The sequence below is a fragment of the Malania oleifera genome, chromosome 1, assembly GCF_029873635.1.
Source record: "Malania oleifera isolate guangnan ecotype guangnan chromosome 1, ASM2987363v1, whole genome shotgun sequence".
In the NCBI taxonomy this organism is placed as follows: Eukaryota; Viridiplantae; Streptophyta; class Magnoliopsida; order Santalales; family Ximeniaceae; genus Malania; species Malania oleifera.
This window is the reverse complement of record NC_080417.1, coordinates 107,847,569-107,863,993: the sequence shown is the minus strand read 5'-3', so window position 1 is coordinate 107,863,993 and position 16,425 is coordinate 107,847,569. Positions and strand designations below refer to the sequence as shown.

The following is a 16,425-nucleotide window of genomic DNA, read 5'->3' as shown; positions in this document are numbered from 1 at the left end:
AACCTTCTTAATTTTCTTTAAATTTTGTCTATTTTTAGTTTTTATCTTCCATTCATCTTTTACTTTAGTATACTTTTTCTTAAATGGACAATTAAACATTATGTGTCCTTTCTTTTTGCACATGTGGCAAGTGGTGTGCTCATGAATATTTGTTGATGAAGTACTTGCATAATATTTAGATTGATTTACAAAATATCTCATATACAAGTTTTCTTTCTTTTGTTTGAGGCTCCATTATATCCAATTCCTTCTTTGTTGTTTGCCATACTTTGTTTTCCTACCATCTTTTCAAAATTATCCTTTCCTCTGGTAAAGTTGTAGATGACCTTTTCTTTCTCTAGAATTTGGTTTTTGAGATCATTCATTTTTTGCATTTTCCTACTATTTTCATTCTCTTGAGACTTAGCTAGTTTTTAAGATAAATTATCTATTTTCTTCTCAAGTTCTTCAATTTTTAAGTCTTTTTCTTTTTCAACATGTTTTGCAGATTCAAGTTGATTTTTAAGTGCCTTGTTTTTTGTTTCAAGCTAATGTTCCTTTTTGAGACTTTAATAAACTTGTTATGTAGAAAGAGTAATTCATTTTGAAGTTCTTTGTAAGAGGACATACTTTCACACGAATTACTAGAAGATTCATTACACGAATCTTCAGAGAGGGAATAATAAGAGTTTACCTCTTCGTTATGCGCCATGAAGCACATGGTTGCTATTTCTCAATCACTTGGTTCACTTTCCAATTCACTCGAACTAGTGTCATCCCAAGTTGCCTTCATTACAGGCTTCTTCTTCTTCTTGTCCTTCTTGAGTTGTGGGCATTCCAATTTGATGTGCCCGACCTTTTTACAATGATAGCAAGTGGGAGGATCATTTTTATTTTTATATTCCTTTTTATTGCTTTCTCCTTTTTCAGCTTTTGATCCATTAAATTTTCTAGTGAATTTTTTGTTTCTTCTTAAGAATTTTCCAAGCTTTTAGTTATTAGAGCTAAGTCATCGTCTTCTAATTCACTAGATTCATTATCTTCCTCACTTGAATATTCTTTCAAAGCTTTTAGAGCTAGACTTCTTATTTTTGTTTTCTGTGCTTCTTTCTTTCAACATCATTTCATAGGTTAGAAGAGATCCTATGAGTTCATCTAAAGAAGTTGTTTTAAGATTTCTTCCTTCCTTAATGGCTATGGCTTTTGGTTCCCAAATAGATGGGAGTGCTCTTAGAATTTTACGGATCATTTCATGGGTGGAATAAGTTTTTCCTAAGGCATTAAGTGAATTTATGATATGAGTGAACCTAGTGTACATGCTTGTTATACTCTTATCGGAGTTCATTCTAAAGGCTTCATATTCACTGGTTAACATATCGATTCTACTTTCCCTAACATCTACTGTGCCTTCATAAGTTACTTCCAATTTATCCCAAATCTCTTTGGCTGTTTTACATACCATTACTCTATTGAATTCATTTGCATCAAGTGCACAATATAATGCGTTTATTGCACTTGAGTTAATTTACAACATTTTATAATCTGAATCGTTTAGTTCTTTATTTTCTTTAGGTACCTCTTTTCCATCAACTAGTTTAGTGGGGATTAGATTTCCATTTTTTACAACGTTCCATGCCTTCCAATCCATAATCTGAAGGTAGATTCTTATTCGTTGCTTCCAGAAGGTGTAATTTATTTCACAAAAAATAGGTGGCCTAGTGGAGGATTGACCCTCACCAAAGGGAGCTACTCCTATTTGTGTCATTTAGATCTTTATATAGCTACTTATTAGGTTTTTCTATAACTGGACTCTGATACCAATTGAAATTAGGATAGCTTCCCAAGAGGGGGGTGAATTGGGAATTTAAAAACTTTCTTTTTAATTCCTTTTAAGAATATTTAACTTCTTTTATTATTTAACCAAATCTTTTACTTGTTTGTTTAATTTGTTAAACACACAATAACTTTGTTTCTTTTATACAATCAACAACACAAGCACTTAAACAACTAAATCACCAAACAACCTTTCAATCAACCACACTATCCAAACTCATCAAACACAATTTGAAAGCAAACAACCAAACCAAAATTAAGATATGCAGTAGTAAGAAATTAGGACGGTTGTTTGTTTATGTATGCCTTATAAATATTAATCAAGTCCTGTAGTTGAATGATATGTTTGTTAAAATAAATTTGCTTCTTTTATATGATTTACAACCACACATCCACACTCTTCCCAAAATTCAGAATTCAAGTAAACTATTAGTTAATTTTGTTTGGGTGTTTTAACCAAGTAACGTACTCCCGTATGGTTTCCGCAAAGTATGGTTTAACCAACGTACTCCCTTTCGGTTTCCGCAACCCAAATCAAAATTAAACTTTAAGTTTGTTTGATTTCCAAATATACGTAGTGTATATGATTTCAAATTTAAACCATCCACACAATATAAATATGCTGAAAATAAAGAGTAAGGGAAAGAGAGAGTGAGACACAGGATTTTACGAGGTTCGGCTTCAACACAGCCTACGTCCTCGCCTTTGGAAAAACAACTAAAGGATTCACTAAACCTGTTCCTTTACCGAACAGAACAATACCTTTACACACTCCTTCAGAAGGTTAGAGCAGTACCTCTCTAAGCAATAATCCCTCGCCTAGCCAACGATCCAGAAAACCTAGAATCGTCACAATCTACAAGAATATAATATAAATTCTGCGTACAAAAAATACTCTCAAAATTTAGAGTGGGATGTACAAATTGAGATGGAAATTGTACTTCAAAAAAACAAAAACAGATTAGAATATATGAAGCTCTAAAGCTTTTAGAAGTCACCAATGGTTCGTTTAAAAGAAAAATGGAATTGCAACCCGGAACCGAGTTTTGATATTTTCAATCAACCAAAATTGTAGAATTCCTCTCCAGCAAAAGATGTTAGCAAATGGAACTCAGGGAGAACTTTAGCGCATGAAGAACTTCAGCGTATTGACTGTTTGATCACTTTTCTTGTGTATTCTCTTTCATATTTTTCATTACCCAAAGAGGTATTTATAGGCTTTTTCAAAGAATAATGTCCTCATTAAATTAGGTAGCATTAAATTATTGAATTAAATTTGAAATTCAAATTTTTTTTAAAAAACAATTTTCTCATTTAATTAGGTAGCATTAAATTATTGAATTAATTTTGAAATTCAAAATTTTTCCAAAGAACAATTTCCTCATTTAATTAAATTGTTGAATTAAACTCTTCTTTGCTTAATTAATCTTGGAATATTAACTTGTTTGACCTTGAAAAATGTGTTCCAAGACTTAAACTAAAGTCTCTAAGTCTCTTTACCTAATGAGCTTCAAAATGAAAAAAAGAAAAAACATATTTTAAGCACTTTTAACAAGGTGCTTCTTAGTTTCTTTTGACTTAAGAGAGCTTCACATATCTAACTAGCATTTGGCTTTGAAATAGTTACAACAGTTCTTCTAATTGTGGTCTTCTTAAATTCTTAAGCCTCCTTCAGCCTTTTAAGATTCACTTTTGACTCTGGGTTTGCTTGCCCTTAAACTTCTTCATTTGTCATTCATTGCCTTCAACATTCTGAGGAGCTTTCACTAGATTAACATTGAGTTTCAACCTATCAACCTTGAGAGTTCTTTTACCTAAAACACATAACTTAATATCATATGTTAAAACATCCTTCATTTTGTTATCATCAAAACAGGATTGAAAAGCCTAGTTAGGTCAACACAATGTTTGACATGCTAGCAAGTAAAGAATAAGCACCAGAGACCAGCAGGGTTGTTACAACTACTGTTTATCCCAGAGTGGAAATGGGATCACGTCTTTATGGATTTCATTACTTGGTTACCACCAGTGCGACAAGGATTGAATACGATCTGGGTGGTTGTTGATCGTCTGACGAAAACCGCTTATTTCATCCCGATTAAAGTCGGTTATTCAATGGATAGGTTGGGAGAAATATATGTTCAAGAAATAGTTCGTGTCCATGGTGTACTAGTATCCATAGTTTCAAACCGAGATCCTCAGTTTACTTCACGATTCTGGAAAAGTTTTCAAGAGGCTGTGGGTGCACAGTTAGCATTTAGCACTACTTTCCACCCCTAGACGGATGGTCAGACTAAGAGAACAATGCAGACATTGGAGGATATGCTGCACTGAACTCAATACTATCCACTGTTCACTGTTATTTATATTCTGAATTTAATAGACAGATTATATGTTGTGAATTGTTGATTGCTACATGATTGCATGCTAGTCTAGAATGCCTTTTGTATGACAGATGCAGTTGATGTGTATTGCATGCTGGTAGTAGATATAGGTTCTCGTGTGCCTTGAACTGAATTATAAATGACTTTTTTGAACATATCAGGTACAGGTTTTATGGAAAAATGTTTAATTTACAAATGGCATGCTGTCGAAATTTCATTAAAATTTTCCCAAAAAAAACCATGTACAACGATAATTATGATAAAATGAATGTCAAAATATTTTCAAAAGGATGAGTGAAAGTTAGGAATCATAAGAAATGGGGCAAGGTAGACTTAGTTCATTTAAAGGAGCATTCATGACTAAACATGCCTAAAAGACTTTAAACACTTTCACAAAAAAAAAAAGAAAAAGAATAGTGACATTTTATTATAATAATAATCTAGAAACTAAGATTTCTATTTATCTTCTAATAAAAGCAATGGTGGATGGTGGATTATTACCAATTTATTTTTTGTAGTGTCTAAATCATCATACGCGATGCTTTGTCCTAGAGGAGAATATGGGGCAAATGTCGTTTGGCCCCCAGCCTACACCTGTAAAAGGGCAGGTTGGTTGAATCTATCACAATAGTTATAGGCAATGGTTTGGCCACTTTCACAAAAGTACTGTGGGCTTTTGTGGGTGTTTTTGTTATGAGCCCTGAAATATTAAACATGTTTTTTTCAAGTGTTCCATCCAATATCTCATCTCGCACTTTAAATTGCAAGGGTCGTTTTCATTATTTTGTACAAATATACCAAATACACCAAATTATTGTCTCAAACATAACTTCAATTACTATGCTATGAACATAACTTCAATTACTATGCTATGAAATAAATTGTAGATTATATGTGGTAGAAAATTATGAAAAGTCTACGTAAAATGATGGATTGCTCGGCATTCGCCAGTAAATATCTTATCCAAACCATCATTAATACAATACTTAATTTAGTTGAATATGAATTACAATTTTCTCACTCGATAATCCGTCTAACTTGTCACAGATTATCTAACTAGATCGGCTATTTTAGGTCTAAATCTATGCAAGCAAATGTATGAATGCAACTATGGTTTTCGATACATATGCCAGCTTGTGAATTTGTCATATATTTTCTTTCTCTTATTTTCCAAATTCTAAAGGAGGCCTTAAGTTTGGATCAATATGTTGATGATCAAGATTATAAAAAATCTAAGCAAAATGAAATCTGGTACATGGGGCTACTTATGGATACATTTTCTTTCCTTTTTTTTTTTCTTCATTGGAAAGTTTAAAATCTTTACTAACAAGTTAAAGAATTGTACAATGGAGAATGATATACAAATCTACTGGGAGTAGAAAGATGTGCACCTCCATAAATAAAAGGTTTTAGGACACATGGTTTGAGAGTGTTAATACATTCTAAAGGCTCACCTCTATCAAGATAAACCTTCTTGAACCATCTCAGCATGGATGGTGAATTCGAAAAGAGGGATGGTGAAATAGGCTTGATATGTGTGTCAAAATATGTTAACAAAGTCATCATTGACATCTTTTTTCATATATATTAAACATTATTTTTTCCATTATTGATATTACTACCATACAAATTGTGTAATATGCATAATTATGAAATCTTTACGAATTAGTTATATCATATAATTATTTTCCCTGAGCGCCAGCTCTCAATTTGTGTACTAATTTTTTTTAATGACTCTTAATTTGTAGAGTTCGCGGCTGTCATAACATCAGCATGATGCCATGCATGCATGTACTACAGTCGTCGGATGTAATTTTTGATTATTTCTTTGTAATTTTTATTGTATTTGAACAAATGGAATTTTTGTATTTTAATTTAAATTTGTACTTGTATTTGTATTTGAATTTTGAATATTTTGAAAATTTTTTAATTATCTGAATAGATGTTATTTCTTTATTTTAATTGAATTTGTATTTGAATTCGAAATTTTGAATGATTTACAAATTTTGTAGTAATTATGGTTTCAGGTTATGTATGCAAAAATGTAATTATAGATTTTTATATAGGAATTGATGATTAAAAGAAAGTAGTATTAAAGGTTTTTTAATTTTTCTAATTATTAGTGAAGGATTCAAATTCGTCACTAATACTGTATTAATAGCGACGAATCAAGGAATCGTCACTAATACCTACTATTGGTGACGTATTTGAATCCTTCACTAATACCCTACTATTAGTGACGAATTTGAATCATTTACTAATACCCTACTATTAGTGACGCATTTGTAATTTGTCTCTAATACCTTGCTATTAGTGACGAATTTGAGTTGAGCCGTTCAAGAATTTATAGTGACGGTATTAGGGTTTTAGTGACAGTTATGATCTGTCACTAATACTCCATTATTAGTGACGAAATTTTAAAGTCGTCACTAAAAGTTAGTAGTAACGGTAGATATAGCAACAATTTTAAAACCGTCACTAATACTCATAAATTCGTCACTAATGATTTGATCCTTCACTAATACCCTGATTCTTAGTAGTGTTTAAGTTTAGTGCAACGAGGCTCTGATACCAATTGTTAGCTTTGGTGTATTCCCAAGAGGGGGGTGAATTGGGTATTTAAAAATTATCGCCTAGGTTAAACCAGATTAACAGTCTTACTCAACCTATGGTCTTTCTATGCAAAAATAAACACAATAATTCACAATAAAACATACATGTGCAGTAAATAAATTACGGAAATGTAAAGAACACACACAATATGTTATCGAGGTTCGGCAAACTATGCTTACGTCCCCGCCTCTAGCTTGCAAGCCCAAGGATTCCAATAGTGCTCACTTAACGAGTAGAGCGGTATCGATTACAATCAAGTCAATTAGCACAAGGTTGACCTCAACCTTTACAAATTCTCCTTACAGGGCGGAGAAGGCCCTAGGTCAAATTCACAAGGCTGACTCAACCTAATCCTTCTGGACTAGATCAAGCCCCCTTAGGCCATGCCTGGAAATACAAAAGTATTTTTCACAAAATAACGGTACAGTGATTATACTTCTCAAGTAAAGCATATATGCACCAAATACGCATAGTATAATCAATCAACAACACATCAACAATATAGGAAATATAAGCTCAGTGATGTGATTTTGTGCAAGCAACATTCAATAAGGTATTATCACTAATATGCTCAAGAGTGTTCAAAACAAGCTAAATTTTTGAAACACGTTAATATCAAATCTCAATGTTCAATCAGAGTTTCAAAGATGCTTAATCAAATATTCAAACTAACTCAAAAGATTTTTTTCAATGAAATAAGCACACGAGTAGTTTGAAAAAATATTTTAGCTTGTAAAAAATATTTTGCATAACAAAATCAAAGTTATGGGACACTTGCAATAACAATGCAAATATCCTAAGTTTACTAGTTTATCCCAATACAAGATTTATAATATTAAAATTTGTGGGATAAACTTAAACTAAAACTCCTCGAGAATAATATCACAATCAAACACACAAAAAAGAGTTTCTAGCAAAATCTAACAATCACAAGCACTTTAAATATGCTTTCACAATCTCAGAATGTATCAAGAGAATGGAAATTTGAGAGTTTTTGGACAAATAATATTTTCAAAAGAGAGGATTTTTGGCTAATAAAATTGCTAATTTTTGCAAATGAGCCTATATTTACAAGTAAGGGTAAAATTATAACCGTTTGAGGCTTGTTAGGAAATATTAGAAAAGTTTCAAATAGTTAATACACAATTAATCCAACTTAACCTAATTTTACCACAGTTAAAATAATTTTAACCCGGCAAGGTTTGGGTGGCTAAACCGTGGTCCGGTCACCCGAACAGACACAATAATAAAAGCCTTTAAATTTAGTTTGGCAGCCCAAGTTTAGTTTGGTGGTCTGAAACAAAGTCAAAAACATTTCTTCGTAAATTCGGGTGCCCAATCATAGGTTTGGTAGCCCAAACTCGTGTGTTCAGTCGCCTGGGGCTCTATTTGAACTAAACAGCTCGGTAGCCCGAGTTGGCCGAGTTGGTGGAATGTCCTTTTCAGGTGGTTCAGGCGCCCATGGAAGGTGTGCACAATTTGGTTCGGTCACTCAAGAGCCTAAGTCAACCGCTGACTTCTCAACAGTTTGGGAGCCCGAGGAGTTTTGAACTCCTGGGGTTCGATCGACTGAGCTCTCTCAATTTCCCTATAAAATTCAATTTAAACACATTTTTAACCCTCATGTATTTTGTATGATATATGTGAGAGTGTTGAGACCTAGAGTCATACTATGGTCTTACTGAGGCCATTTTGAGATAGTCCCAAAAATCTGGCATCGGTCGACCGAAGGGTGCCCTAAGGTCATTTGGTCCTTATAGTCAAACTATGGTCATGTTGAGCTTACAATTTCCTACATGCATGAGATGCATAGATTATTACAGACTGATATAGATTATTACAGACCAAATTTAAAACATAAACACATTTACAATAGGAATCTTCTTCTTTTTTGTTCTGCTCTTCAGATTCTCCATGTAGTATGTCAGGAGTATGATCTTTAAGTCTTTCAGGCTTCCAACAATCATTTCTCATGTGTGTGTACTGAAATAATAACATGTTCAAGTACTTAGCACACACATTAGTAATATGCAGTTTGTCATAATCAAAACCAGGGATCAGACTCAAAAAGTCAACAAATTTTTTTAATCATTAATTCCTATAAAGATCTGTAATTACATTTTCGCATACATAACATTAAACCATAATTACTAAAAAATTCATAAATTATTCAAAATTCTAATTCAAATACAAATACAAATACATTATACAAATTCAATTAAAATACAGAAATTCCATTTGTTCAGATAACAAAAAAATACAAAAAATTCAAAATTCAAATACAAATGCATTATACAAATTCAAATAAAAATACAGAAATTTAATCTGCTCAGATAACAAAAGAAAAAAGAAGAAAATAATCAAAAGCCGCATCCAACTACAGTGCGTGACATTGTGCTGATGTTGTGACAGTTGCAAACCTTACAAATTAAGAATTATAAAAAAAAATTAGTATACGATTTTTGAACATATATGTATTCGTACCATAAGTATCAATGATTTGATAGCAAAATAATAAGACATTCAGACACTAATGCGAAAGAAAAAAGCAGAAAAATAAAAAACTCTAGAGAAGTATAATAATTTAAGTGTTGTTACGGGAAACATACATCGGAGGAATTACAGATGAGTTCGCAAAAAGATTTAGTCATTCGGTGCATTATAGATAGTAATCTACAATGTTATTCACATAAAGGATGAAGTTTAATATCCTTTTAACTTTCACTCATCCTTTCAAAAATATTTTAACATTCATTTTATCATAATTATCTTTGTACATGGTTTTATTTTGGGAAAATTTTTACGGAATTTCGGCAGCATGCCTTCTGTAAATTGTACATTTTCCCATAAAACATGTAACTGGAACCTAGTTGTTTTCAGCAAATAAATCATTTCAAGCATGCAACAACCTAAATCCACTGCCAACATGCAATTCACAATATACTGCATCAGTCATGTAGTTGGTGTTCAACACAAGCATGTATTCCAGTAGTAGCAAACAAAGTTCCTAGTTTTTAAATTATTGCCAAGGGTGGTGTGGTTAAGAATTTTTTAATGAAGCAATAACTGTTAAGGGTTTGAAAGATGAAAACCTACAGTTCGTAAGCTATGAGTTTCAAGAACCAGCATCAGCAATGCAAAGAATTCGTCTTCATAGTCCAACACCCTATGCAGGTATGATCTTCTTAATGCCAATACCTAAAAGATCACATTTATCCTTAATTTGACAACATAAAGGGAAAGTAGGCAAGATCAAAAATAGGAACAGTCAAGCATTAGAATAAGTTAACTGTGTGTGCTTTAGCAGCAATCAGTTCTACATTTTCTTTTTATTTATTATACCCCCCAACACACTACATGGAAAAGAACAATAATAACAATAGAAAACACAACAAGATTCAGCAACAACATAAGCACTGATCACAGGTCCAATTAAAATTTAACCAGTTCAGTATATTTTACAATGTATTCGAACAACAAGATGGATCTGTAGCGCAAAGAACTACAGAAAATTATTAAAATTATAACAATATTAAAATATGATCACGTTCTCAAATCCTCCGCCAATACACTAATACTAGAAAAACAAATTAACCCAGTTAAAGCAACCAAAAGCACATTTTACTAATGACAGAACAACCAATTTCCGCAGGCTAATAGGCCCTACAAGCATCAAATTATTGTTTTTACCCTATGATTATGCTTTCAATGAGAATAAACATTATTCAATAATTATTCAAATGGGTTCACTTCTTTTTGTTACTTCTATACCGTCAAATATTCACCTTTCTTGGGTCATCACCAATTATTCAAGTCAACCAAGATACCATATTCAAGTCAGTGTATAAAGTCCCTTAGCCTAAATTTTTTTTATCAAAATAAACAGTCTCTTTTACTGTAATAGTGCGCTTCTATTGTAATAGTGCGCATTGGGCAATTAACACAATGAGGATGCATATTAGTAAGGGTAATACCTCCAGCATGAATAAAGTATTTAAGCACACTCTCAACCTCAGTGAGTGTACCATATACAAAAAGTTAAGTAGCAGAGCAGGTAATGTCTGCTAAGTTGGCCATCAAACATACATGCCTAAATATTGTCCAATGCCATGATATTTTGCCCAATAGGCATCAGAATCAGCAAAATTAAGTCATTTCTATATTCCAATATCCAAATCAAGAAGACTATAACATCTACAAAAAATATCTCAAGTTTTAAACAATAATACAAGATGTTGCAATACATTGCCAAATGTCATAGTTCAAGTATTCTATAATTTATGATTTTTCAGAATTCCCCCTGAACTTATATAGAATTTTTGCATGCTACATAGGAAATTGTGTGTGTTGTGCACAGGAAAAAATTTTGAGTGCGCAAACAACATAAATTGTGTGTGTTGTATGTACAAGAAAGAATGGTAAGTGTGTGCTATGTGTTGGCAACATGGAAGCGTGTTTGCATAAGGAGCCCCTGATAAATAGGATTTCCTTATATTGTTGTGGGCTCATTTTGAAAGGCTCAAACAAGAATAAAGATATAGAAATTAATTTGCGTTTCACTAAACTTTAGAGGTTTATAGTTTTCTTAACTTCATCCGTTTTTAGTCCTTTTACCTTTTATTCTCTATTCATTTTTGAATTTTTATTTCAAAAAATATATCTCTATGATATAAAAGTGGGAGAGGCTTATTCATGTGGAAAAGTTGCTATCATCAAAATAATATAAGGAAGCTAGCACAACACCATCACCATTCACCACATTGCTCTATGTTCATGCTTATATGTATTTGTATTTAAATTAAAATTGCTCAATTGCATTAGTTTGAGCAAGAAAATTCAAGTTAGACTCAAACTCTAGACCAATTAAAAATTTAACAAGTTTAGACATGCTAAAGCTCCAATTGTCTCAACTTATTTGTACCCTAATTCCATTATCTATGATTAGCTTCCCTGCATAGCCCTTATTTCAACTCCATTAAACTCAACTCCATAATTTTAATTTCTCTTTTAAATTTTAACTTTCAAATTTTAGTTTTTTTTTTTTTTTAAAAAAAAAAACTAAATTTCAAACCTACTAAATTTCAATACCATCACTTAGGAAGGGTGTGTGTATAATGCTATTTTTTTTTCTCCATTTTCGTTATTGAAAACATAATATGGCTTTACCTTACTTCCTAGACAAAGGAGAGAACCCAATGTAGTTGAAAAGCTGTCTGCTACCAAAAATTTAATGATGGGAGGTATAAACAAACAAGATGCTAGTGATTCTACTGTTCTAGAAATTCATGGAGGTATATTTGCAAAACAATCATTTTCTGGTGAGTTGGACTTTAATGGCCTCTTATATTTTTATGTATATATTAATAAATTATTATAATAAACATATGAATTATTGAAAAAAAAATGATATTATTATGTTATGATAATAATATAAATAACTGTTACAAGTTTCAAATCTATTATTTTTGCCAGCAATGGGCACACACTCCAGGCACTTTATTAAAATTTTTAAAAATTATAATAAAAAATTAAATAATATAAGAACATTTTGAAATAATTATAGATGGTTATAGAGATATTATGTGATAATTATGAATAATTATAGAGATAAATTTGATATAATTATAAAGGGATTTTAGAATTATGGTGGGTACTTGAAGGAGTATTTTGGAATGATGATTGGTAGTAATAAAGATAAATTTAACATTTTTAAAAGATGACATGAAAAAGAATTCCTTTATAGTATTAGAGATAATTATAAAGTTATTTTGAAATAATTGTAGGTAATTAAAGGAATATTTTGAAATAATCATGGCTAGTTATAAAGATAGAATTGACATTTTTTAACACACCAAAGAGAGAATTCTCTTTACATAGTATTAAAAATTATTCTAATTTACTATCAGTCAAATTTTTTGTTTATTCTGGTTGATATTTAGGATGATAGGAAATTCTAAAATAAAAATTTAACTTGTGAGAATATAATAATTCTTCATTTATCATTTATGAATCGTTGAAATATAACAATAATTTTCTTAAAAGTACATCTTGAAATTCTCATGAGTAAATTAATAAAAGTTTTATAATGCAAATCAAATAAAAATATGATCATCCCATTTATATATATAAAAAAACTTACAAATTCTTGTAAAATGTATTTTACAATATATTTTAATATACAAATTATATGTTAAAATATACCGCTTACTACTTCATTATTAATCAAAAACTATTTTCAAATACAATCAATCATCAGCTATGATTTTAATCACAATTCAAAATTTTTTACCCACAACTTGCGAATACGAATTGATAGGAAACACGAAACAGTGAATAGAGACTAACCTGCAAGTGATGTGTAGACAACCTTCCGTCTTCTCCACATAAAACCTGCAGTGGGGGCACCTGTTCCAGCTCTGCTCCTTCGCAAGCTCCCTCACCATCAGACCTCCCTTCTCCTTTTCGTCCTTGTTCAACCTCTAGTACTCCTCGCACCCCAACTCGCTGTGCCACGACACCCAACACTAGGAATTCGAACAGATTCAATGGCATAGACAAAACCTAGAAATTTTCTCAAGTAGATTTTTACCCAAAAGAAAAAATGGAAAGAATGGATTAATACAAAGAATCCAAAAAATGAAAGTCAAAAATCAGTGATTGATTAATGAAGTCAAAAATCAGTGATTGATTAATGCAAAAAAACATATAAATGTAGAAGATCATACCTGTTCAGATCTGAGATCTTCACGGATTGGAGCACAGAACACCTGTGGAGAGTGGTCGAATTTAACGATGGGGTGAGGCAACTTCTTTATTCAGGGCCAAGCCAGGCGAGCTTGGTGAACTTCTTGACGGCAATCCACCGGCTGTTCAGGAGGCGACCCTTGTACACGACGTTGGGGGCTTTCTACCCGCTCTCGAAGACGATGAAGTCTGAGGTGAAGTTGTTGGTGGCGGCTTTGAAATCGGCGAGGGAGAACTGCAAGAAGGGAGGAGGGGGAAGCAACAATGGTGGTGGGAAGCAACGAGGGCGGCAACAACAACTATGGGGAAGGCTAGAGAGGACGCACATAGGCGGAAGAAAGAATTGACTGAGGAGAAAAGAAGAGAGGAGGGAAAGGAGGGTGATTGAGGTGGAGAGGTAAAGGAGGGAAAAGGGAGACGGAAATGAGGGAGATTGGGGTAATCAATCTCTCAAACCGTCACTAATATTGTTAACTAAATTATTTTTATATTTTTTTAATTAAAAGCACTATTAGTGACGGATTACTAAACCATCACTAATACCTTATTATTAATGACGAATCTCCCAACCGTCACTAATACTGTTAACTAAATTATTTTTATATTTTTTAAATAAAAATACTATTAGTGACAGATTTCTAAACCGTCATTAATACTCTATTATTAGTGACGAATCTCCAAAACTGTCACTATTATTCTCAACTAAATTATTTTTATATTTTTTAAATAAAAATATTATTAGTGTCACTAATACCCTATTATTAGTGACAAATGTCCCAAACCATCACTAATTATGTTAACTAAATTAATTTTATACTTTTTTAAAATAAAAACACTATTAGTGACGGATTACTATACCGTCACTACTAATTGGCTATTAGTGACAAATTCTCTAAAGCATCACTAATAGATTTAAATAAATTATTTTTATTTATTAATAAATACTAGTAGTGACGGTTAGTTAATTGTCACTAATAAGTGACTTTTAGCGAAAAATTTAATCCGTCACTAATACTCCAGAATCGTCACTAATATTTTCCCAGAATAATTTTCACGTGAAAAATTGTTTCTCGTAAGACTTTTAGTGACAAAAGTATTAGTGACGGTTCTTAAAGGAAGATTGGAAAAGGAGGGAAAAAGAGATATTGGGAAAGGAGGGAGATTGGGGCAATCATGTGCGTGCAGATGAATTTAACTTAGGTTAAAGTATTAGTGACGGATTACTAAACTGTCACTAATACGCTATTATTAGTGACGAATCTCTCAAACCGTCACTAATACTGTTAACTAAATTATTTTTATATTTTTTAAATAAAAATTACTATGAGTGACAGATTATGAAATCATCACTAATACCCTATTATTAGTGACGAATTTCACAAACCGTCACTAATACTGTTGACTAAATTATTTTTATATTTTTAAAAAAATAAAAACACTATTAGTGATGAATTACTAAACCGTCACTAATACCCTATTAATAGTGATGAATCTTCCAAATTGTCGCTAATACTGTTAACTAAATTATTTTTATATTTTTTTAAATAAAAATACTATTACTGACGGATTACTAAGCCGTCATTAATACCCTATTATTAGTGATGAATCTCTCAAACCGTCACTAATACTGTTGACTAAATAATTTTTATATTTTTTTTTAAATAAAAACACTATTAGTGATGGATTACTATACCGTCACTACTAACTAGCTATTAGTGACGAATTCTCTGAACCGTCACTAATAGTGTTAAATAAATTTTTTTTATTTATTAATAAATACTAGTAGTGATGGTTAGTTAATCGTAATTAATATGTGCCTTTTAGTGACAAATTTAATCTGTCACTAATACCCCATAATTGTCACTAATATTTTTTCGGAATAATTTTCATGCAAAAAATTGTTTCCGGCATGGTTTTTAGTGATGAAAGTATTAGTGATGACTTTAAAACCGCCATTAATAGTGTTGTATTAGTGACGGTTGTGTTGACTTTTTGAGTCTGATCCCTGATTTTGATTATGACAAACTATATATTACTAATGTGTGTGCCTAGTACTTAAACAAGTCATTAATTTAGTACACACACATGAGAAAGGATTGTTGGAAGCCTAAAAGATTTAAAGATCATACTCCTAGCATACTCCATGGAAAATCTGAAGAGTAGAAGAAAGAAAAAGAACATTCTTTTAATAAATGCATTTATATTTTAAATTTGGTTTGTAATAATCTATATCAGTTTATAATAATCACTACATGTCATGCATGTAAGTTTTGTAAGTTTAACATAACCATAGACTGACCATAAGGAACTGAATGTCATTAGGGTTCAGTCGACCGATGCCGAATTTTTAGGACTATCTCAAAATGGCCTTAGAAAAGACCTTAGGTCCCTGCACATATGCACAAACAGTCCCCATAATAACTTATTCAATCAGGGGATCAACTTAAAATGAAATTGAACATTATTGGCATATTTGTGAGAAGTCGAGCGACCAAAGCCTAGGTGTTCAGAACACCTCGAGCACCCGAACTTCTGGGAAGTCAACGTGTTGACCTGGTTTCGGGCAACAGAACCAGAAATGAGTATATCGTCTTCGGGCGACTGAACTAGTGTCAGAGAACTTTTCACCAACCCGAGCGACCAAACTTCCATGTTCAAAAAGGCCTCGGGCGATCGAACTTTTTAGTTTGGTCAACCAAACTTAACTTTGGGCACCCAAACCGCAAACATAATGTTTCTGACTTTTATTTAGCCTACCGAATCTAGACTTGGGCAACCAAACTTTTTTAAATGCTTTGTAGAGCTGAGTCTATTCGAGCGACCAAACTAAAGTTTAGCCACCCAAATCTCTCAGGTTAAAATAATTTTTACT

At 32.0% G+C, this 16,425-nt stretch overlaps 1 protein-coding gene across 4 annotated transcripts; it reads right to left on the bottom strand.

Annotated features, from left to right (window-relative positions):
- Nucleotides 1-8,588: 8,588 nt before the first annotated feature.
- LOC131158566 (uncharacterized) lies at nucleotides 8,589-13,968 on the bottom strand. 4 transcript variants are annotated; one of them, XM_058113436.1, is made up of 4 exons: nucleotides 13,535-13,968; nucleotides 13,155-13,370; nucleotides 9,906-10,007; nucleotides 8,589-8,792 (listed from the first exon to the last, which is right to left on the bottom strand). In XM_058113436.1, exons 2-4 carry the CDS (start codon nucleotides 13,359-13,361, stop codon nucleotides 8,592-8,594), a joined length of 510 nt encoding a protein of 169 aa, XP_057969419.1. In that variant the 5' UTR covers nucleotides 13,362-13,370; nucleotides 13,535-13,968; the 3' UTR covers nucleotides 8,589-8,591. The 4 variants fall into 4 exon arrangements, 2 of the variants coding, with proteins under 2 accessions (XP_057969419.1, XP_057969424.1); XM_058113441.1 differs by lacking the exon at nucleotides 8,589-8,792 and adding an exon at nucleotides 8,957-9,229 and having other exon boundaries at nucleotides 13,535-13,962; XR_009137492.1 differs by lacking the exon at nucleotides 9,906-10,007 and having other exon boundaries at nucleotides 13,535-13,962.
- Nucleotides 13,969-16,425: the final 2,457 nt, after the last annotated feature.